This window comes from Tupaia chinensis, unplaced genomic scaffold (genome assembly GCF_000334495.1).
Source record: "Tupaia chinensis unplaced genomic scaffold, TupChi_1.0 Scaffold000542_1, whole genome shotgun sequence".
NCBI lineage: Eukaryota > Metazoa > Chordata > Mammalia > Scandentia > Tupaiidae > Tupaia > Tupaia belangeri.
This window is the reverse complement of record NW_006160055.1, coordinates 3,997,195-4,019,590: the sequence shown is the minus strand read 5'-3', so window position 1 is coordinate 4,019,590 and position 22,396 is coordinate 3,997,195. Positions and strand designations below refer to the sequence as shown.

The 22,396-nt window shown below is 37.0% G+C and overlaps 1 protein-coding gene across 2 annotated transcripts in view; it reads right to left on the bottom strand.

Annotated features, from left to right (window-relative positions):
* Positions 1-22,396, bottom strand: part of ABCA12 (ATP binding cassette subfamily A member 12) — a 217,443-nt gene that overhangs the window by 50,972 nt on the left and 144,075 nt on the right. The window contains exons 21-31 of one of the 2 annotated variants that reach the window (XM_006157460.1): positions 21,590-21,769; positions 20,714-21,029; positions 17,668-17,782; positions 10,201-10,530; positions 9,050-9,119; positions 8,827-8,961; positions 7,266-7,421; positions 5,947-6,133; positions 3,192-3,410; positions 1,306-1,502; positions 357-517 (exon numbers count right to left, since the gene is read on the bottom strand). In XM_006157460.1, coding sequence (XP_006157522.1) covers positions 357-517; positions 1,306-1,502; positions 3,192-3,410; positions 5,947-6,133; positions 7,266-7,421; positions 8,827-8,961; positions 9,050-9,119; positions 10,201-10,530; positions 17,668-17,782; positions 20,714-21,029; positions 21,590-21,769 — 2,066 coding nt within the window. The remainder of the gene's footprint in view (positions 1-356; positions 518-1,305; positions 1,503-3,191; positions 3,411-5,946; positions 6,134-7,265; positions 7,422-8,826; positions 8,962-9,049; positions 9,120-10,200; positions 10,531-17,667; positions 17,783-20,713; positions 21,030-21,589; positions 21,770-22,396) is intronic. The other variant, XM_006157461.1, reaches the window with a different exon arrangement.

Here is a 22,396-nt window from a genome sequence, read left to right as displayed (position 1 = left end):
CCACCTCCATCTCTGGGAGGAATATCCACACCACAATCCCTTTTCCTCCATTCTCCTTTTCTTTCAGGATTTTGAGTGCACACACTCACACACGGCGCCTGGCACAATTTTCAAGCCACCAGGTCCAAGACTTGAACCATGGCTGGCTATGTGGAAGTCCAGGATCTTAACCACCACGCTACCGACTGGTCCCCCCAAATCTGAGTTTTAACCAAGACCTTCAGATTCTGCTGTTTGCTCACATTTGAGAACCACTAAGCGAACGTAGCAGTGAATGAAATTGCAGTGTCTGCCTCTGTTTTGTATGAAAATTAATCTATGGTCTTCTAATGACATATATCTTCTGTCTGACTAACCTTCTTCTTGGTGAGTGTGAGGTGATACCCATCTCCAAATGTTTCCTTGAGGTAAAATGGCGACCCGCAGCACCGGAGCCCACCCTGCTCCAGGAAGGCAATGCGGTCACTCAGTACTTCAGCCTCATCCAAGTGGTGTGTTGACAGGATGATTGTTCTGGCTTGAAAATATAGAGGAGAACAACAGAGAATGAAAAACAAAGATACAGCTCCCGGGATATATAAAACTAGCAAGAGTAAGTCCTATAACATGTGACGAGAAGTCATGTTTGATGAGCCAACTAAAAAATGAGCTGACCAGAAAGAACTTCCAAAATGATCACATGGAAAATCACAAGGGGTACTCTCGAATATTTTGGGTGTTTTCATACAAGTTGGCAACAATCATGCAGTTATTAAGTTGTATGGCTAAATGTCCACCATGTGTCATATAGGCATTGGCAACTTGTCTCAATCTGTCAGAGTTTTTTTTTTTTTTTATGGCTTTAATCTGCATTTTTTCTCTCTCTCCCCCCTTTCCTCTCTATGAAAAAGCAATAATTTTAAAGACTTTTTGAATATTCCTCTCTGATTAATCCACTTCACTCTGATTACTCCTTTGCTTCACATCCTGTTAGCACTTATTTAGTCTGTTTTCAGTTTATTTTCATTTGTGTATATTTGATATCTCTAATTAGATTCCAAGCTCCTCTAGGCAGACTTTGAAACTTCTATTGGATTTGCATGCTCTCAAAAAGGCCAGTTAAGTACTTAACTCACAGTGGGCACTAGATAGATATTAACTAATTGACCCAGAAATTTAGCTGGGAGATGAGAAATCTTGAGAAAAGAGCCAGTCTTAAAGCTTTAAAGGATATCATAAATAGAAAAGGCTTCAACTTGCTTTCATATGTCCCAGAAGACAGAATTATGATGGTTGGGTGGAGAAGTTATAAGAAAGTACTCATACCAGTTTTGTTTTTGGATATAACATCCCATATACTTCTGCGAGAACATGGGTCAACTCCAGTGGATGGTTCATCCAAAATTACTACCCTTGATCCACCAATGAGAGCTATGGATATGGATAATTTCCTCTTCATTCCTCCCGACAGGGTTCCAACTCTTTTATGACGATGGCTATACAGTCCAGTATCTTTTAAAGTCCTTCAAAAGATAGTAAAATTCATAGTGGTTATTATTTACTAATAAGACCACTTGAACACTAAAAAGACACAATAAACTCCCTAAGTAATACGTATTCACTAAGCAATTATTACATGCTAAGTGAGGTACAGTAAACTACTAGGGCTTAGTAATTTAGTTTTCTATTATTATCTAGTAGTAGGTACAAAATTAATTCTTAGAAAAAAGCATGACAGAATCTATAGTTCATTCATTCAATGAATACTTATAAGGTGTCTGCCTATTTTTTTGTAGGTCATATTTTAGATTCTGGAGAAAAGCAGTGAGCAGATAAAGTTCCTACCCATAAAGAGGTTATATTCTAGTATGTGTGTGTGTATCCAGAGGGATGTGAGGGAAATCCAGTCGATAAACATATTTTCCAGCAAGTTTACAATATGTCAGGTGGTGATAAGTGAAATAAAAAAATAAAATAAATAGGGTATGTGAGATAAGGAGTGCTTAGAGCACGCTGTTTGAGGCATCTATTTTATTTCTGACAGTTATCTCAGAGAAGGTGACATTTGGAAAGAGAGCCAGAAAAGAGTCGTTTGACTAGGAGTAAGTCAAATGGCTATCTATAAAGTAGAGGAAAGAGTAGGTAAAAAAACTCCGAAGCTGGAATAGACCTAACATAGTCAAGTGTGCCAAGGCCAGTGTGCCTAGAGCAAATTGGTGGGGGGAGAGTGTAAGGAAATAGAATCAGAAATAAAACTGGGGGCAGATTATGTAGGGCCCTGTAGGCCTTAATAAAACACAACTGAGAGTTACACTGAGTGTGGCAGGAAGCCATTGGAGGTTTGACCACATGAGTGACTTTGTCTGACTCGCAGTTGAAAATATCATCCTGGCTACTCATTTAAGAATAGACTATACTGGGACCAGCAGATGGTGTAATGGCGATGTCACTGGACTCCCATGTAGCTGACCACAGTTCAAATCCTGGACCCAGTGGCTTAAACTCATGCCGGGTGCATGTGCATTCATGCCCAAGATCCCAAGAGGCTCTAAAAAAAAAGAAAAAATATCCCAAGAGAAGAATGGGAAAATGAAGGAGAAGGGATTACGGTGTGGCCATCCTCCATGGGGGGTGATTTCTTGCTTTCTGTCTCTCTGTCTCTCTCTGTCATTCTAGTGAGTGTGCGTGCCCTACAGCAAAAAAAAAAAAAAAAAGACTATATAAAGACAAGCAGATGAAGATGAAGCAGATGGTGTAGTAGTTAAGATGCTGGACTCCCAGACCTGGTGGCTTAAAACTCACCTCAGGTGAGTGTATGGATGCCTAAAATCTGGAAAAGAGAATGGAGGAGAAGGGATTTTGGCATGGCCATCCCCTCTGGGGAGGGATGATTTCTTTCTGGCTTTTTGTCTCTGTCTTTGTCTCTCTGGTGAGCACACATACCACAAATCTAGTGTGGTAGCCATAAGAATTAGAAACAGAGAATATGGGGGCAAAACAGGAGCCAGAGAAGAATAAACAATTTCAGCATGGTTAGGGAAATGTTGAGATACACAAACACACACACAATATTAGAGAAGTAGAAAAACTATAAAGCAATTGTTTTATGAGAAAACACTTCCCACTGATATTATTATCAGAGCTTGGTCAATCAAACTACGGATCTTGGAGAGGCGTTAGCAACTCAGGTTCACATTCCTGTTGTAACTTGCCTTTTCACTTCCTCATGGAGCTGCTTTTTAGTCCAGTGAGGCACTTTGATGGAGCCATATAAGAGGAGGTGCTCCTTAGTGGTGAGATAACTGAATAAGACATCATGCTGCATGCAGACCCCCATGTTCTTCCGCACAGTGTGTAGGTCTGTTTTGATGTCTTTTCCATACACAAAGATGGTACCTGCTGAAGCCCCAAACAGCCCTGTCAACATGGAGCTGGAAGTGAAGAAATGAGCTATTAGATAATGAGCCAAGCCTTTAAGTGAGATATTAGACTAAATATATCTCAGTTGTTAGGTAAATGTTATAGTGTATTTCCTCAGCCAAGATCAAACTATGAAATAAGATGGAATTCAATGAGAATACATAAATAAATATTACTTTTAAGCTTTAAATAATTTACAGTGTTACATGATCATGACAATGGTGCTGGTGGTAGTGCTAGTAATGATAGAAATGGCAGGGTTTTTCAACTGCTAGTAAACTATTTTCTTTAGTAAACTCATGTTCATCTCTGGCAGCCAATAGTATCTATAGGCTGACAAGTCTCAAATTTGTATCTCTAGCCCAGACCTATCACTCTGTTCCTGGCTCGCTTATTACTTATATATTTTTTCCCCACACTTCTCCTGGCTTGCTTTTACAACTAACAGACAATGCCACTTTCCCATGAGATGTCTTAGAGGGGGCCACAAACTCAATGTGTTCAGAACTGAACTCATGGTGTTTGCCCTCAAACCCATACCACTACTGATAAAACCTCTTAACACCATGTGATACCTTCATACATTGGTTGCACAAGCCTGGAATCCAGAAGTCATGTGTGCATTCTCCTCCTATCTAGTCTTCTAACTCCATTCTCATCTCTCCATTTTCACAGCTAGCACCCTAGGGCCAGTCACCATCACCACTTTCCTAACCCATTGTTGTAATCTCCTACTGCTATGTCCCATATTCTCTTTGGTCATCTGTAGTTCCTTTCTCTACACTGTGACTACAGTGTTCTCATATAGATAATTCCCCATCATCTTTCTGCTAGTAAACTGGGCAATTATTTCATACTCATCTCCTTCGCTATTATATAAGCTTCAGGGGTCAGAAAACAGACCTATTTTCTCACCACTCTATCTCTGTATCTTATCAGTGCCTGCAGTGAATACTGGTGCGTTAAATAGGGAATCAATACAGTATGCAATTTGCCCCATAAAAACACATCAAAATAAAAATGATACATTTCATTCTTTATGTTAAAGGTTTATATCCAGAACAATAAAACAGAGCATTCTCAGCTAAAATTACAGCCTCTTCAAGAGCCTTCTCTAGCCCTTTTCTTAAATGGCCTCTTATTGCCTGTTAAAAATCTTGTCTTTAAGCATTGTATTCTTCCTAGAACACCAACTTTGAATTTAAGCAGGTAATGGAAATGAGAAAGACTATATGTTTAGTCATTTCTCAACTTTCCTTTGTCTCCATTTATTTACCAAATAATAATAATAATTTCAATATGCTTAGCAGTCACTGAGCACTGACTTTTGAGCCATAGATCTTTGTAATCCCATGGAAAGCAACCCCAACTGTGAGATATTTAGGTTCAGGCTCAATGTTAGAGGGAAACGTGTTTATGGTGATATTATATAGAACATGCAGCAATTGACACTTTTTCTTAGAGTGAGGACAGCCTCTTAGAGCTGACTCAGCAATTGAGTCAATGTGCAGCATTGGAGGCAAATCACAAACAAAAGAAAATAATGTCAGTTGAAAAACATTTGAATCTGTTCTCCATTCTGACTCAGGCAAATGTTACTTAAGTGAAAAATGAGAAGGACAACATATGGATCACTCCAAGCCTTTTGGATTTATATCTGAAAGTGACCGATTCTCTTGTTTCTTTATGAATCAAGGGTTTCTTGTGACAGAGTGAGTGGGCGGGGTATGTTTATACCAGGAGGTACAAACTCAAACTTATATTTGGACCAGGATACAAATGCAAATTAGTGAAACAGAGGAGCCTAGGAAGCAGTACAGATTGAGGGAAATCAGAGATGAACCTAATGCAATGCTCTATTTGAGAGAATAATCACTAATAACTCCCAACTGACAGTCCCTACAGAAAATGTGGACTCAATGTTGCCAGAACTTCCAACTACCTAAGAGATGCCAAAACATTTATTTTTATTATGAAATGTTCTCACTTTTAGGTATTGACACTGAATTTAAAAGTTTCAGAATTGGGGCCAGCAGATGGCATAGCAGTTACGTTGTTGGAGTCACACATGGCCAACGCTGTTCGTCTCAGACCCGGCAGCTTGAAACTCACACCGGGCATGTGTGTGTGTGTGTGTGTGTGTGTGTGTGTGTGTATGTGTGTGCCCAAGATCCCAGGAGGAGAATGGAGGATAGAGGAGAAGGGATTGCAGTGTGACTATCCCCCCTTGAGTGGTGATCTCTCACTTTCCCTCTCTCTCTGTATCTCTCTTATGCAACCAAAAGTGCCCTAAGGCAAAACCTCAGAAACAAAAAAAGTTTAAGAATCAGATGGACCAATACTAGGTGGACAAAATAACCTATCATCTGGTAGGCCTGATCTAACCTTTAGGCTTCTAGTGTAGGACCTCTGATTTGGACTCCATTATGTACTGCACTTATTCCACCTGGGAAACATAATAGCTATGTTTTTATAAAAGAGGTGAGGAAATATTGGAAATATTAAGTGGTTTGCTTTCATGACCATAAATGTTGAAAAGTAACATACATGGTAGTAGTTTTCCCAGCTCCATTGGGTCCCAGCAATGAAGTAATATGTCCTTCATAGAAGTTCAGATTGAGGTTATTGACAGCGACTTTTGAGCCATAGATCTTTGTGACCCCATGCAGAGCAACCCCAACTGTGAGATCTTTAGGTTCAGGCTCAATGTTGGAGGGAAACATGTATTCAGGACCTGGAGAGAAATCAAGGGAAGAATTAAAAACTCACAAATAAAGGAAATGAAACTAGAGTTTGTTAGCTAAAAATTAAAGACTATAGAAATTCAACTCTTTTTAAAAATAGTTTTGTTTAACTTTTATTTATTTTATTTATTTATTTTAACTTGACCAGAGAGGGACAGAGTGTGTGTGGGAGGGGTGGGGTGGGGGAGGAATGAGAAAATCAGCCGCCAGGTCCAGACTTGAACTGCGGTTGGCCGTGTGGGAGTCCAGCACCCTTAACCACCACCCCACCTGCAGGCCCTGGAATTCAACTCTTTAAAAGAAAAAAAAGTAAGAAAATCTCAGAAACAGATGATCTGTTATACTCTTCACCATCCTCACTTGGTTAAAGAATAAACAAGAATGGGGTGCCATATTCTTTAGCATTTATATCACCCTTCTCAATTGGAAAAAAACGGTTTCTGAATATAGTATCAGAATCATTAATTCTCCTTTATTCAACAGGTGTCCATTACTCAAAACATAAGTCTAAGGCTTGGTCCTCTGATAGGGCAGGATGACACCAATTTATAGAATAAGCGTCTATCAGGTGTGATTTCACAGTGGCAGTACTAGCTCAGATCTGTAGTTTAGGGGATCCGGTTTCCTACTGACTCTGCATCTCCTACAGGCATCATAGAGAGACCAACCACTTACATGGGTCGTCCTTGCTGTATCAAGATGACACTATTCACTCATGTCAGTAAGACATGAGCTTTGAACTATTTTCCCAGTACTGGTGACAAGTTATGTTAAATTAGCTATACTTCTTACTTGGTTACTCCTTTTGACTGGTAACAGATGGTGGGAGTTAGGGGTGCAGACTGTGGCCAAGGAACAACATTTTTCTCTGTTTGAGTTTAACTGGACCACAAAGGGATCTGCAGTCTTGGCCTAATTAGCACCATATGCTAACCAGCTGAGTTAATGAGCCCAGAAAAAGCCACAGTTTAATCCCCACAAGAGTCCAAACACATATGTGTAGACATATTCATCCATGTCTGAAAGAATGATAATTTTCCTATTTAGAAAAACATAATTAAAACCACTAATCATATGATTTTCATATCGTTTCCTTCATAATAATGAATATTGTTGACCTACTTGTCTTACTAGCAGATGGGTTGGTGTTCTGCATCATGATGTTAGTAAACATGAGGCCATTGCTTTTCTCACGCTTCATCTCAGCACATCCAAATCGCTCCTTCCAATAGGAAGGAAGGATTGGAAAATACCACGGAGCTGCCATACCATATGTCCCTGTAATAGAAATGCATTAGGAAGAGTGGTTATTAATTCATGGTTAACATTAAGTATCAGAAACTGAATGTAGAATATACCACATAGTTAAGGCAGTATTTTCAGTTTTTTTGGTATTATATAAAGTGTGATCTAGGCCAGCAGGTGGCGTGATGGTTAAGGTGCTGGATCTCACATAGCCAACTACACAGTCCTGGACCAGCAGCCTGAAAAACATGCCAGGTGCATGTGGGAGCTTGCCCAAATTAGGGAGAGGAAAATGGAGGAGAAGAGAAGAGACTGAGGCAGGGTTGCCCCCCTGGGGGTGACTTCTCACTTTCCTCTACTCTCTTTCCAGCAAGCACACATGCCCTATTGTAAAACATATGAAACAAAACAAACAAACAAAAAACAATGAAAGTCTAATCTCAGTTTTCAAAGTAAAATAAAAAAGATCAATTTTGTCTTTTTATTAAAAAATTACACACCATAAAATATATTTGACGTAAGTGTGCAATTATGTGGTTTTTAATAAATTTATAAAATGGTGTAACTATTATCACAGTTTAGTTTTAAAACACCTCTATCCCCAAAAATGTTCTTTCATGCCCATTTGTAGATAATCCCTGTTATGGCCCCAAGTCCTGGCATTCACTGATCTTTGTTCTGTCTCTACATATTTATCTTTTATAAAAATTTTATGTAAGTGAAGTCATACTCTTGTATTCAATTATAGCATCAAAAATAGATAAATATAAAAAAATGTAATGGAATAACACTTAAGAACATTAGAAGGTATGACTTTTTGAAATTTAGAATTCAACTTGTTTTCTTTCATTACAATTTGGAAAATTCTTAGAATTAGATTTGGTCTTCTAATAATACTATCTTATAATATCTCACACTTCTTTTGTAAAGACTGGATTGACTTGACATTTTTTATACTTCTTTAAATTACTCCATCTTGGGACCAGAAGATGGTGTAATAGCTATGTCACTGGACTCCCACATGGCTGACTGTGGTTTGAGTCTTGGACCTACCACTTGAAACTCATGCCAAATCCTGAAGAGAGTGGAGGAGAAGACATTATGGCAGAGAAGGGATTGTGGTGAAGAAGGGATTGTGGCCATGCCCTCTGGAGGATGAGTTTTCGTTTTCTGACTCTGTCTATTCAGCAAGCGCACGTGCCCTATAGCAAAAATCTCTCTACGACAAACATATAAATAACCCCATATTATAGAGGAATATCAGAAAGGGGTTTCAGTGCTGTAGCTCATCCCAACATTTTTGGTTAGTTTCAAGTTTTGAGTATTTCTTTTGAGAAATTATATATGATAAGTTTAGGTATTCATCAGAAAATATATATTAGCTGGTTTAGAATGTTGACAGTCATAAAACATTTATCTGTAAGGAGCATGTTCATACCTGGGAAAACATTCCTGACATACCAAGCAATAAGGAAATAAATGAAGGAGTCAGCTAGGATGAAACAGCACAGCCAGCCAAATGAGGTGGTGTCATCCTGAACTGGGGAACTGTACATATTTTCCCACTGAAGACCTAAAAAGTGGACACAGGTGTTTATTCTTCTATGACAAATATCACAGTTGTAAGAGATAAAATCTAGTGTTACCGAAAGGGAACCCACCAATGCCTTGTTCCTCGTAGCGTGCGATGTATTGGCTTGCGTAACTGAATGCTGTTGGGGACAGCAGGCTCTGTGAAGAAAATGTACAGCATTGGTAATTCTTGTAGACCTCACGCATTTCACCCAGAGGGATCTTAAAATACTTAAAACTTTGTACATTTGTATAGACAAAATTGATGTTTCTTCTCTAGGCCTTTTTAAAGATACAAAAGTTCCTTACCAAAAAGGGGAGGGAGAATGGCAGAAAACAAAAGCAAAATGACAACTCTTTGCTTGTATCTTTCTATTACAACTATAATATTTGTTAAAAGTCCAAAATAGATATTTACAATTATGAAATGATGGTCAGCAATTTTAAAATAGGTGATACGGAGCAATGCAGTACGACTAAAATGAAATAAAAACATTAGAGGCCAGAGTACTTTTTTCACTTCATACATTGATTTTAGGTAATAGAAGTAGTATGAATGAAAAGATACTAAAATACCAATTGATTTCATATTTATAACAAATCACAGATTTTAATTTTGTTTAAACCCAGAGGTGTCCATGCTAGACAGAAGTTATTCATTATTTTCTATTTCCGTAAACAGCAAAGATTTAATATGATGAGATTTGCCTCTCTTCTGAATCTCAAAGTCAATTATCTTAGTGCTTCACTAAAAGTCTTAAATGTAGTGTTTTGAATGGAGAAGGTAGAGAAGAATTCAAAGTTGATTATATACTGTCAATGCATCTGTCTTTATGCCTATAAGCTAGGTTATATACCATAAGAACCATGAGAATTATTTATATAGAAGTACAATAATAGAGACTCCAAGATGTTTAAAGAATTGAACAAGAGCAGTCAGGACTCTTGGTGATATCTAAAGCATCATCATATTACATTTTAATTTTTCTTCTTTCCTTGGAAACTAATACTTCACAGCATCACATATACTTTTGGAAATAGTGGGGAAAAGATTTCTTTTTTTTATAGCTGTATACACAGCATACAAAAATGTGGAAAAAACTATTATTGTGATGGGTAAGTTTATTTTGCTTTCACTGAATTTTTAAATTTAGACACATAAACTTTCAGTTTGAGAGTCTAAAACCAGAGAAAAGTGTTCACTCATCTCACACACTGGTTGTTTTGACAGTTGACTTACCATGAATACTTTCACTACATAGCTCAACTCATTCTCGACTGTAATCAGAACAATAAATGGAAAAAAGGCAATGATGTAGATGAGGCTTCCAATCAGAGCTGCAATGTTGGTGTTGTTGAAGAACACACTGATAAGGTAGCTCATGGCAATAACTGAGAAGCTGTAGTCCGAAAAATACAGGAACAAAATGAACCCATTTGTTTTAGGAAGAATATTGCCAAACTTGAGTATAACGATGAGGATTGCAATGGTAACCAGTAAAAATCCAACACTCTCTATAAGCCAGGCAAAAAAATGACTGCAGGAGTTCACGCCCATCATCTTCATGTACTGTAAGAAAGGAAAGGCATTAGTTGCCTCTTAAGCTAATACAATCCCAAGTAACAATTATTTCTGTATCATACCAAAATGTCCATGCAACCTCCACCTATAGGGATCTAGGCATTTTAATGATTTATTTAAATCAAGCATTTGTCCATACTTGCTTAGTGAATATGCCTATTTATATGAATCCACTTTAGCCTGCACTTTAGAATACACCAATATTATGATTAATCCCTTTTTTTTTTTTTTTAAGATTTTTGCCATAGGGAATGTGTACTTGCCAGAGAGACAGAAACAGAGGAAGGGGGAGAGAGAAATCACTCCCAGAGAGGATAACCACACCACAGACCTTTCTCTTCCATTCTCCTCTTGGGATTTGGGGCATGCACATGCATGTCTGGCTTGATTTTCAAGTTCCCAGATTCGGAATTTGAACGATGATTGGCCATGTGGGAGTCCAGTGCCTTAACCACCATGACACCTGCTGGCCACTACAGTTCTATTCTATAACTGGCTGATGGGTGATGTCTCCAGGTTAAACTAAGTTCAAGTAAATCATAAAACGGATGGTATCAGCTGGAGAATTTTCCAACATGAATTTGCCATTTGCACAGGCATGAATATTTTAAGCAGTGAAAAGCCATGGTTTAAACTACAAGTTCAATGTAGGGATGGAGAAAGCAAAAATCTGTAATTTTTAAATTTTTTCACTAAACATTAGTGAACAACATAATCAGTATTCTTTTTCTGAGAAACATAGAAAAGACCTGATTCTTAAGAATTTAAAATGTGGAAAATTTAAAAAGAAACCTCCTATTAGACATAGCTTCCCCATTTTTACCATTTGCTGGCAGTCCAGGTCATGTTTGTCACCCTCGTTTTCCAAAAAGTAGTTCATATACCCCTAATGTACTCATAGGCCTGAGCTACTTTGTGCCACTCTCTCAATTGATGTTCTTTGATAGCACAGTGATATCCCCAGAGATCAAGGCATTCCACAAGGTAGAAAACAACCCAGCATGACCTATTTGTGCACAAACTCAAATGGATGCCGACAAAAAAATCTAAAGTCCCCACGACCTTGGGTGTCTTGAATTTGGTGACATGTGGTACTTTGGGAGAAGCTGGCTGTCCTAGTTTCTAGTTTTGACAATTCATGATTAATGTTAAGTTTGTGAAACTAATATTCCATTTTTTAAAAGAAGGAACAAAAGAAATACTCCCTTAACAGCTTTACGATTCAAGGATTGTCAATGCCCTCCTCTCTTAAATCTCACTTGTATATTCTTTTTTTAAAAAAAAGAAAATAAGAAAGAGAAGAAGAAAAAAAAGAATAGGGAATGCACTGGATCTTTTGCATTACAAGCAAAATAGTGAATTTCACTTTCTGCCTTTGCAACTTACCACATTTTGATAACTCTGCGGCTCCTGTTGTTACCATGGAAACCCCTACCTGACTGCCAACAGTCTAAGCTGTGGGCCTTAAGCTAATCACCACTGAGAGAAAGCCTGAGACTTTTCCTCTTAACTTTGCCCTCTTCCTCACCCTCTTCTCTCCCTATTGCTTTTCTCCTCCTATGTCATGTCACCCTTTGCAGTAAAGTTTCAACCTGTTTCCATAGAAATGGAAGTGTGAGTCAAAGTAAAAAAAATTAGCATGAAGCAAAGTTCACCATGGAAAGTTTCCCCTAGTTGCTGCATATGTTATCATTAAAAACAAACATATGTTATCATTAGAAACAAAACTACACAGACACACACACATATATATGTGTGTGTGTGTGTGTGTGTGTGTATATATATATATATGTATATATATATATATCCTTACAGATCATATTCCAGAAATTCTTTCCCTGCACCCCACCTCACTTGAGAAAATTACTATGTCATGTTTGATGATTGCATTTCAGAGATACTTACCTATCCTGAAATGATTATATTAGCTTTTAAATTTACCTTTCCTGGTGTTTGTATTTTGAAGTTTTTAACTAAGTTTAGGCCTATCTGAATATAATTAAATAGGGAGTTATGGAACTCATGGAACTCTTCCCAAAGCCAATATTTATTTAATTTTATGTGGCCTATTTGAAAAATACTTATCCTCATTAGTAATTTATATCAATAAGAAACAATATCAATATATTCATAAGATGGATATAAAATATTTAGAAATATTAAGGCCATGAAAGAAAGCTTGCATCATGTGTATAAGAATGTTTTCCTTCCCTGACAATTGATAGTTGCATTATAAAACATATATCTGGAATAATCTTCAATCGTAGACTTTTTAAAAGAAAATATGACAGGACCAGCAGATGGCATAATGGTTATGTCACTGGACTCCCACATAGTTGACCATAGTTCAAGTCCTGGACCTAGTGGCTTGAAATAATCTTGGAATGTGTGCATGTATGCCCAAAATCCTGAGAGGAGAAGGGATTGTGGTGTAGCCAACTTCCCCGGAGGGGTGATTTCTCACTTTCTGTCTCTCTGGTAGCACACACATGCATCCTATAGCAAAAATTTCTCCCTCTCAAAAAAAAAAATGATAATATGGTAAGCTTGGAAGATCAGGACTAAAGGTATTTATTCCCATAATTTTGAAGTTTTCGAAACTCAAGATCAGAAATTTTGATAAAGCTGGAGTGTGATCATTTTGCTTTCTATTGAAATAGGCTAAGATAGGTACCTCCTAAAGTATTCACTGTTCAACAGTCAGGCATGAAAATTCAGTGTTAGACCTCAGGATTTTGTGCCATGACAACAGCTGTTATTTATAAAGAGAAAGAGCATGCAAGTCACCCATAAATTATCCAGATTCACTACCAACTTTGTTGCAATAAACAAGACCCAAACTTGCCACAGAAGATGGCCCACAGAGAGTGACTGTGCTTTCTTGGATGCATTTACTTCAGAATGACAGATATCAGGTGCCAGCTTTGTAATCAGGGAGTCACTTGTCTCAAGCCACCCAAAGCTGCCAGAACAATTCATCAATATATGATAACCTGTTGCTCAAGGAAAACCCCTCTGCACAGTGGTCTAAGGCTGCCCCAGTTTGCAGCTAAATAAATAAATGAATAAAGAAGAGATTCTACAGAATTTTGGATGAACGTGTTGCCACTTTCATGAGAGACTTATACACGGTAGTTAACATGAATACTGTCAGAAAAGAAGTCACAAATATTTACCTATGTACTCAATAGCAGCATCTCATGGAATTCAACAAGCATGTCAGGTATTAATTCATAAGGAATAATAGTATTTTCTGCCTCAATTAAAAAAATTAGCAATGGTATTTATATTATTACTTTTTTAAAAAAGTAAGATATAAAGGATGTCATAATTCTTATTTAGAATGTTCCAAATTCCCGTTAGTATGGTGAATAGTGTATGCAGGAAAGCATAAAAAAATTGTCTGTGAAGGTCTGGAGAGCTACAAATCCTTGCATAATTCTTGCTAACATCTCATGCAGCCCAAAGGTATTTTCAGTTACCTGTCTGAACTGAGTGAACCACTCTGAAATTCAGTCTGTAACTGAACATAAGCTCTGAAAGCTCATAACTGACTTATATTAGATCAAATAGATGACACTAATCCATAAACCATGAACATAATAAGAAAAAAATAGACTCTTTGGTGTGTGTTATAAAATCAGCATTTTATAGCTTTAACATTTTAGTTCTTAAAAGCTAGGAATGCAAGAGAGCCTAACTGAAAGGCATTTTAAAAATTCTTTAAAAAAAAACAACCTCCAAAACTTCAGGCTTTATTACATAAATAAATTCATTGTTCATTAATTTTGTGCTAATTTTTAACAAGGTAAAATAATTCACTGTAATCGTACAAGAACAACACCAACGATTAATGACTTCATTGAGATTCCAACTAACCTGATTTTCTCACCCAAGTTTGAAAATAATTACAAAAGGAAAAAGCAAAATATTGATGTTCTTCAGCTCTTTTTTTGTTTAATTTTAATAAGAAGGAAGCAGAAAAATTGGTACCAGCAGATGGCATAATGGCTACACAGCAGGACTCTCACGTAATCAACCACAGTTTGAGGCCTGTACCCGGCAGCTTAAAACTCACGTTGGGCACACATACGTGTGTGCCCAAAATCCTGAAAGGAGACTGGAGGAGAAAGGATTGTGGTGTGGCTATCCCCCCTGGGGGGGAGGTGATTTCTCACCTTCTGTCTCTCTGTTTCTCTTTGTCTCTCTGGTGAGCACATGTGCCCAATGACAAAAATTTCTCAAAAAATAAAAAAAGAAAAGGAAGAAAATGGAAAGCTTTAAATTTTAACTTCATATAAAAAGATGGTATTAAAAAATGAATTTGAGTCTCTGATAACCTACGAGATTTACCATCATCATCCTCTAACATCCCATCTTCAACCTTGAAAGTCCCTCTTGGGGACTTTCAAACTTACAGACCTTTCAGACTTACAAACCCTGAAGTGTAACAACGAAGTTTCATGCTATTAATGAAAATGTAAGAGTGAAGGTAATTATATTATGGAAAAGCATTGGTTGAAAGTTAAGACACTTGAATTCAAGTCCTATATCCATCATTCACAAGCTCCATTGTCTTCAGCATGTCACTTCTCATGTTCTGTACTTGCCTTTTTCATCTTTAAAAAAGAAGGCAAAAATGACATGTCCTCACTTATGTGTGGAACCTAAAATAATTGAACTCACAGAAGCAGTGGCATGGAGGTGATCAGAGACCGAGGGATGGGGTTGATAGGGAGGTGATAAAGTCTACAGAGCCTCAACTAGACAGGAATGATATTTGATTTTTTTTTTCAGCTCTTACTGCACGACGTGGTGAATGTAGTTAATAACTGAGTACTAGGAGAGGAAATGTCATGGTCTCATCACAAAAAAGAAATGTCAAGTATTTGAGGTGATGGGTTGATTAATTAGCTTGACTCAATCTTCCACGTTGTATTCAAATTGCAACATCACTTTGTATTCCATAAACATATATGACTGTAATTCATCAATATATACATTATAAATAAGTAAATACATCTAATTCTACATATGAAATAAGAGGTTTGACAAGAACTATGGGCAGTGGAGAGAGGCCCTGAAACTTCCATTTATCACATACCCACTTCATCCATTTGCCTCACAAATGCACCATATACCATACTGAATTTAGTACACCACTGATTTTAAGATGTGCTATTTTTATATACCACCAAGATTAAAAAAAAATAAACTTGTCAAATAAATCATGATATCGTATCAAATGAATTCTAAATTTAGATGCATTAAATAGTGTGGGAAAATGTCGTAGAATTGATAAAATAGGGATAATATGGAAATTAAGTGTATCCTCTGTTCTAAGAGATTTGCATTCTGAAAACATAGTGCTTAATGAAGAAGTCTAGGTGACAAGACTTAAGGACTTCAAGGGATTGGGACCAAGTCAATATGGCTGAAAGAACTGGAAGACCCAAAGCCGGAAACTCCGATTCCAAGTTCAGTGGTTTTTCTACTACGTGATTTTGCCCCCAAGACAAGGTGGTTAAATGTTGAAAGCAGATGCTTGCTAAAGGAAGGCATAGAGTTTCTAAACAGAAAGTAGTCCACTGCTAAAAATATGTCTTTTACATCTTTAGTTGAGAAAGAGTTCTTCATTACAATTTGATATTTTTTGGTGACATACACAGATGTGTTCAGAGAGCATCATCTTCAAACAATGTGTGTGTATACATATATATAACATATGCGTACACACGTGTATATACGTATATGTGCATATACACACATGCATACTTGTATTTACTGCTCCTATCACAAGTAATATTTTTTAAGGTAGGTATTTATTTTAAAGTAGAACAGAACTCAGTTGTGATCACAGTTTCTATTTCAAAGTTTTCCTTTAATCTGTGAAGATTCACTTCTGAGGACTGGGAACTGTCAAGGCACTAGAAAGCAGGAGCTTGCAACAAAAATTAGAGTCCAGAGCACGGATTCAAGTTTCTAAACTGGAATCAGGAAACCATCACATACAGTCCTGAATACAACAGGGCTCAATACAGATGATGAGACATTGGCCAAACTGTAACTTAAATATAAAAAGGCAGATGTGAGATGAGTGTGAATTCAAATAGAAAAGATAAGAGCAAGTTCGAACACTGGGAAAATCCTGCAAGCCTGATGCTAAACTAACAGAAATGTGAAGCAGTGACTTGGACCTTGTAAGGAGAAATAACCAATTGCCTAGAAGCATTAACAAGCTAAGTCTGAAAAGTACAAGTGAACTAACGGGTTACTCTAACCTCATTATTTCCGGTTTTAGCCAGGCCTTGCGATAATTATCATGCTCCAGTTTTGAAATGTTTCAGCCTTCTTTCGACTCCAGGCATGAGTATATGAACTAACTCATTACAGGATGAACACAGAAAATAGTTCTTTTCAAATACGATCTAAAAACCACACTAAATTCGATCTCAAACTCTAAAAAGCAGTAAGATGCTTTGGATTCCAGGTTAATGCTGAAGAATATGTGCAGGAAGAGATCATGCATTTCACTCCTGGTCCTGTCTTCCATCGCTATATTATTATTAACCCAATCAGTAGTGTAATGTGGAATTCTTAGTTTCTATAACTCAAGAGTCAGAAGGGTAACAAGGAGAAGGTGATTGAAGGAGACAAGACATACTGGGAAGAGAATTTGCTTCCTGGCAGCTGAAATAAGCCATATTTCTATAGCTCTGTCTACATCTCCACATTTATATTTATAAAGATATCTACATTTGGACTTGTCTAGTTACCATGCTAACAATCTTTCTCCCTTAATAGTTATTACTGTTATTATTGAAGCCTTCTCTGTTAGATACTAAATCCTATAGGTAACTTTTTGGGCAAAAATTATTGTTAGGATCATAAATTATACATGAATTTTATTCAGAATTATTCAGATTTTGCTTTTCAGAAGTACTTATTAATTGACCTATCTATCACTTTTTGAGAAAATAAAATATAGTCTTAGCCTTTGTAATTTGATAAATGGTTTTATTTGTATATAATTTACAAAGTATGGGTGAGGCTTTCTGAGGTGGTATAGGCATGATGAAAATCATAGTAATTAGTTGGTCTATGAATAGGAATTTCTCAACATACCTCATGAAGTCGAAGGTCTTTCTCATAAACAAGCTTTTTTACAAAAGCAGCTATAAATACAACCCAGGCAACCATGAGCACAATTGGAAGAGAATAAGAGACACTGGTTAGGAAGCTGTAAAACAAAAGCAAAAAAACAATACAATGACCAAAATGAATGTCACACTTGCAGACTGTAATACATAAAGAACACGCTTCCTTTTACATTGATTTTAACATTTATAAGCAATTTAAAATGGATTTTAAAATTAACGACAAATAGTATCCCAGTACTTACAAAGTATGAAGCTAACCTAACCATGGACCTATGATTTTCTTGCTGTGATAACACAGGAATGAAAAATAGGTCTGGACTGTTAGGTAGAAAGGCCTTATTTAAATCGTGTTTGCATATGTCTTGTCCAGGAAAATAATTATTATATAGACATCATTGAAAGACTCAAAACCCATCTGTCTAAACTAAATTCTTATCTAAAAGGCAGATTTAAAGTTAGATGATGATTTATTTACCTAACTGAAGGCTACATCTTCAGTATTTACCTACTTTTAAAAAGCTCATAGTTATTTTCAAAATACATTTTCCTAGTAAAATTGAACCTAGAGCATTTGATTTAAAGTTCAGACAAGAACTTAGACTCCTCAAGTAATGCTCCATAAACAGTACAGAAATACCTGTTCTGGTAATATGTTCAACTAGAGGCTCATTGGAAGACCTCACCACACTCCAGATGTATTCCTGAGTAGCCTGCTGTGATGTCTGAAAGTTCAAATGCAGTGCTTCTCAAAGTTGACCATGCCTCAGAAACAACTGAAGAGTTGATTAAAACTCAGCTATCTAGGATCCATCCATAAGCAGATTGATTACATCTGGGGTGAGGCCAGGAATCTGCATTTTAAACAACTTCCATGTGATGCTGCAGGTCTAGAGACCATACTCTATGAGCCATCCTTCTGACAATGGCTGCCCTTCAAAGTGCTGAGGTAAGTCAGTAGTTTCCAATGAGTGCTACTCTAAGTTGATCTGCATATTGGGCTCCATTGAAGCTCCAGTGAAGTTTTCACTTGGAGAAAGGTCCCAAGGTCACATTTCCTTTTGATCTATAGGGCTAAGGACTTACCTCCAAATTTTCCAAGAAAAATGCAAATATTAATGGAACATGACCTCACTATCATTCATTATGGCTTTAGCAGGCAGAAATGTATCACCATCAGAGTTAAGGTGTTTTTTGGTGAGGGAGCAGTATGAGTTGGGGCCATATCCAATTTTTGTGTGTCCTGGGAAATTGTCTGGCATGAGGTACATATTTAAAGAGTATTTGTTGAATGAATTTAACCTTGGTCCAGGTCCAACCTTGATGCTGTTTTTGGCACTAGAATTACATAAGAGCCTTCATTCATTAATAATAAATCCCCTTTAATATTTCTTGCAAGTGATTGTGTAATTTAAGTCTGGTCTAGCTTAAGGAGAGAGAAAAAAATACTAATCTTGTAGTCAGAAAGACCTGTGTGGTATCAGCTATATATCTTGGACAATTTATCACCTAACTTCTCTGAATTTCAGTTTCATCTGAAAAACTTAATTTATGACATTGTTGAGTGGGGCAAATGAGATATTCATAAAATCACTTTGTATACAACAAAGGTTTACATGTATATGTAAGGTATTACGATTGTACTCCCATAAAGAATACAGAGTATAAGTACTTTTATTTTTTAAAGAAACATCCAGGCACCCACCCTCTTAGGTACCGAAATTTACAAGGGAAAAAAAGTGAACAGGAAAATAGATGAGAATTTTTATTTAAACATATAGGTCTTTACTCTTTGTGCAAACCATTGCAACTCACATGCAGTACAGGCACCAAAGTCCTGACTGGTCTTGACAATAGCCAGCTACCCTTAACAATCCACTTGATGGAACCCTTACAGGTTTCCCCGTATTACTGTTGCACAAAGGGTTACATAACCTCATCTCACCTCTAACTCTTAAAAGTAGCCAAGAGAGACAGATAGGAAGAAGAAAGCCCCACCCATCTGAATTGTATATAAACTGTAATAACTGGGTTGAGTAATAAGTTCAATTCCTTTGAAGTAATATTTAGCCTCATACTTTTATGCAGGAGGATTAGCTTGAAAAACTTGGTCCTCCAACTTTATTTTTTCACTACGCACAGAACAGAAGTGTCATTCAGTGTAACTGACCTGGCAGATTTCTTGAACATTCCAATTCAATTGTCTAAAAGCATTAGCTTTACGCTTTTTGTTCATTTAGTAAAACCATGCTAGATAGAGACGTTTCCTAGCAAATGAATTGATAGTAGTTTCTGATGGCAGAATATTGATCTGACAGAGTTGATCAATGATGTGTTCAAGATTTCTTTTATCAAATGTTTTCCTCTGATTTGATCATGTGTTCAGATTTTCATCAAAATTGGGATTTGAACTATATCTATTTTCTTTAAGTTTTTGCCATAGGATGCATATGCTTGTCGAAGAGAGACAGAGACAGTGAGAGGGAAATTGAGAAATTACTCCCTGGTGGGGGTATGGCCACATTGCAATCCCTTTTCCTCCATTCTCCTCTCAGGATTTTTGACACACGTACACAAGTACCCAGTGTCATTTTCAAGCCACCAGACAGGTCCAGGACATGAACCACAGTCAGCTGTGTGGGAATCCAGTACCTTAACTACTACATCACAATGACTAGAGAAAGGTAAGACCAGTAGAGAGTAGACAACACCCAACTCTTGTAGCAATGCACTTAGGTCTGGAGTTCAGTTGTCCTAATTCCAGGATGAAATTTTTAGATCTTAAGTTTATGATGAAGGAAAAGTGGATTATTTGGTAACTGCTTAACCATCAGTTTTAAAATAATCAACAGCTATCATAACTTTGTGCCCTAGAGTGAGGACCTTTTCCTGGAAACAAGTACATGACAACAGTTTTGTGAAAATGATTCCTTTCATTTGATATCATTGAATGAATAAGCAGAAGTGAGTTCTTAAAAAAAGCGGTTCATCATTAAAACGGTGCACAGACTTACTTGTCTTTCATGAAGCAGGGATAAGGAATTGCTTGAACCTGGACTGCTATTTCCTGGGAATTCCTTCCCGTTTGCAATTCGACAATTGCTCTTTCAATACTATCCTGTAAATAAATAAACGCCCTGCCATAGATCTGGTTGTGTGATGGAGAATTGTGTGGCCCTGGGGCCCAAATCTTGGTCCTTATGCTTCTCGTGGTCTGTGCAGTCTTGAGACTCATGCGGATGGTATATTTTATGATAGGTGGAAGAAAGACATTTTCAGAGTCATAGCCTCTGTGCCGGCTTCTGTTAGAAGGAAGCTTAAAAATAACACCTAAAAATAAAATGACAACAACAGCAGAAAGGTTATTTTATGGTTGGCATTATTCATTGTTTAGAGGGTATACATAGGGGGCAGCCAAACAGTCAATTGAGTTAGTAATGTGACAGTTAGGTTCAAACTTCTAATTTACAGGAAAAATGGTTAATTGGAGGTGTCAACCTCAGAGATTCAAAGCTGGAGTTTAAGAATATAATCACAAAGTAAGTGGCCAGATTAAATACATCACTCTAAGCCACTTATTAAAATTAAAAAAAAAAACCTTTCAAATGAATAATCTTGACTGATTAGGAGGATGAACTCAACTTCACCCTGTAGCTGTGTAAACCTTTCATTCTTAATTTTAACTACACCAACAAAATTAGACATGTGAAGTCCTCTGTATGTAGATAATAAGGTTGGTTGACTACATGAAAGACTCTCATTCCTAAGGACATCAGAGAGGGCCATGATACCCAGACTACTCTTCTGAGTTCTGGATCAAAGAAGTAAGGAAAGAATATGGCTGATTTTAGAACAAAGAGAAGCTCAAACCCTGATAGACTAGCACTTACTTCCAAAGAGTTCATTTCTTTTGTAGAGCCTTTCAGCCTCTCTCTCCATTTCATCTATGGTTGTTGCTGCCTGAATACGGTCATACAATACACAAGAAGAAATATTTACTGTCAGGGAAGACAGTGTGTTAAGCTGATCAATGATGTCAATGTTGTTCTCTAATTTCAGCCTCAGAATGTCTAAAGAAACAAAGCAAAGGAGACAAACACATTTTCAGACAAAAATGCTGATTTTTGTTAGTTTGATCAACATTAAACATTAAGCTACATAATAAATAAGGGTGACTGTAGAAATTTACTCTAAAAATATGTATACCTCTACATAGAAAACATGTACATTTATTCTTTAAAATTCAGTTTTTTGAAATTTTGAAAGTTTTTTATTAACTGTCATGAACTATGGAAGGACCAGCAGTTAGTGTAATGGCTATGTCGCTGGACTCCCATGTAGTGGACTATGGTTTGAGTCCTAGACCCGGTGGCTTAAACTCAGGCCAGGCGCGTTTGTCTGTATGCCCAAGACCCCGAGAAAAGAATGCAGGAGAAGGGATTGTGGTGTGGCCGTCCCCCCCCCCCAGGGTGATTTCTGGCTTTCTGTTTCTCTGTCTCTGTCTTTCTGGCGAGTGCACATGCCCTATAGCAAACACCTCTCCAAAAAAATAAAAAAAATAGAACTATGGAGTATGAGCAAAAAATTTTTGATATGTAAACTAATTACAAAGTAAGTGGCCAGATTAAATACATCACTACACCACAAACTATGTTTGTTGGGAAATGTAAAATAAATAAATAAATAAACAAATAAAT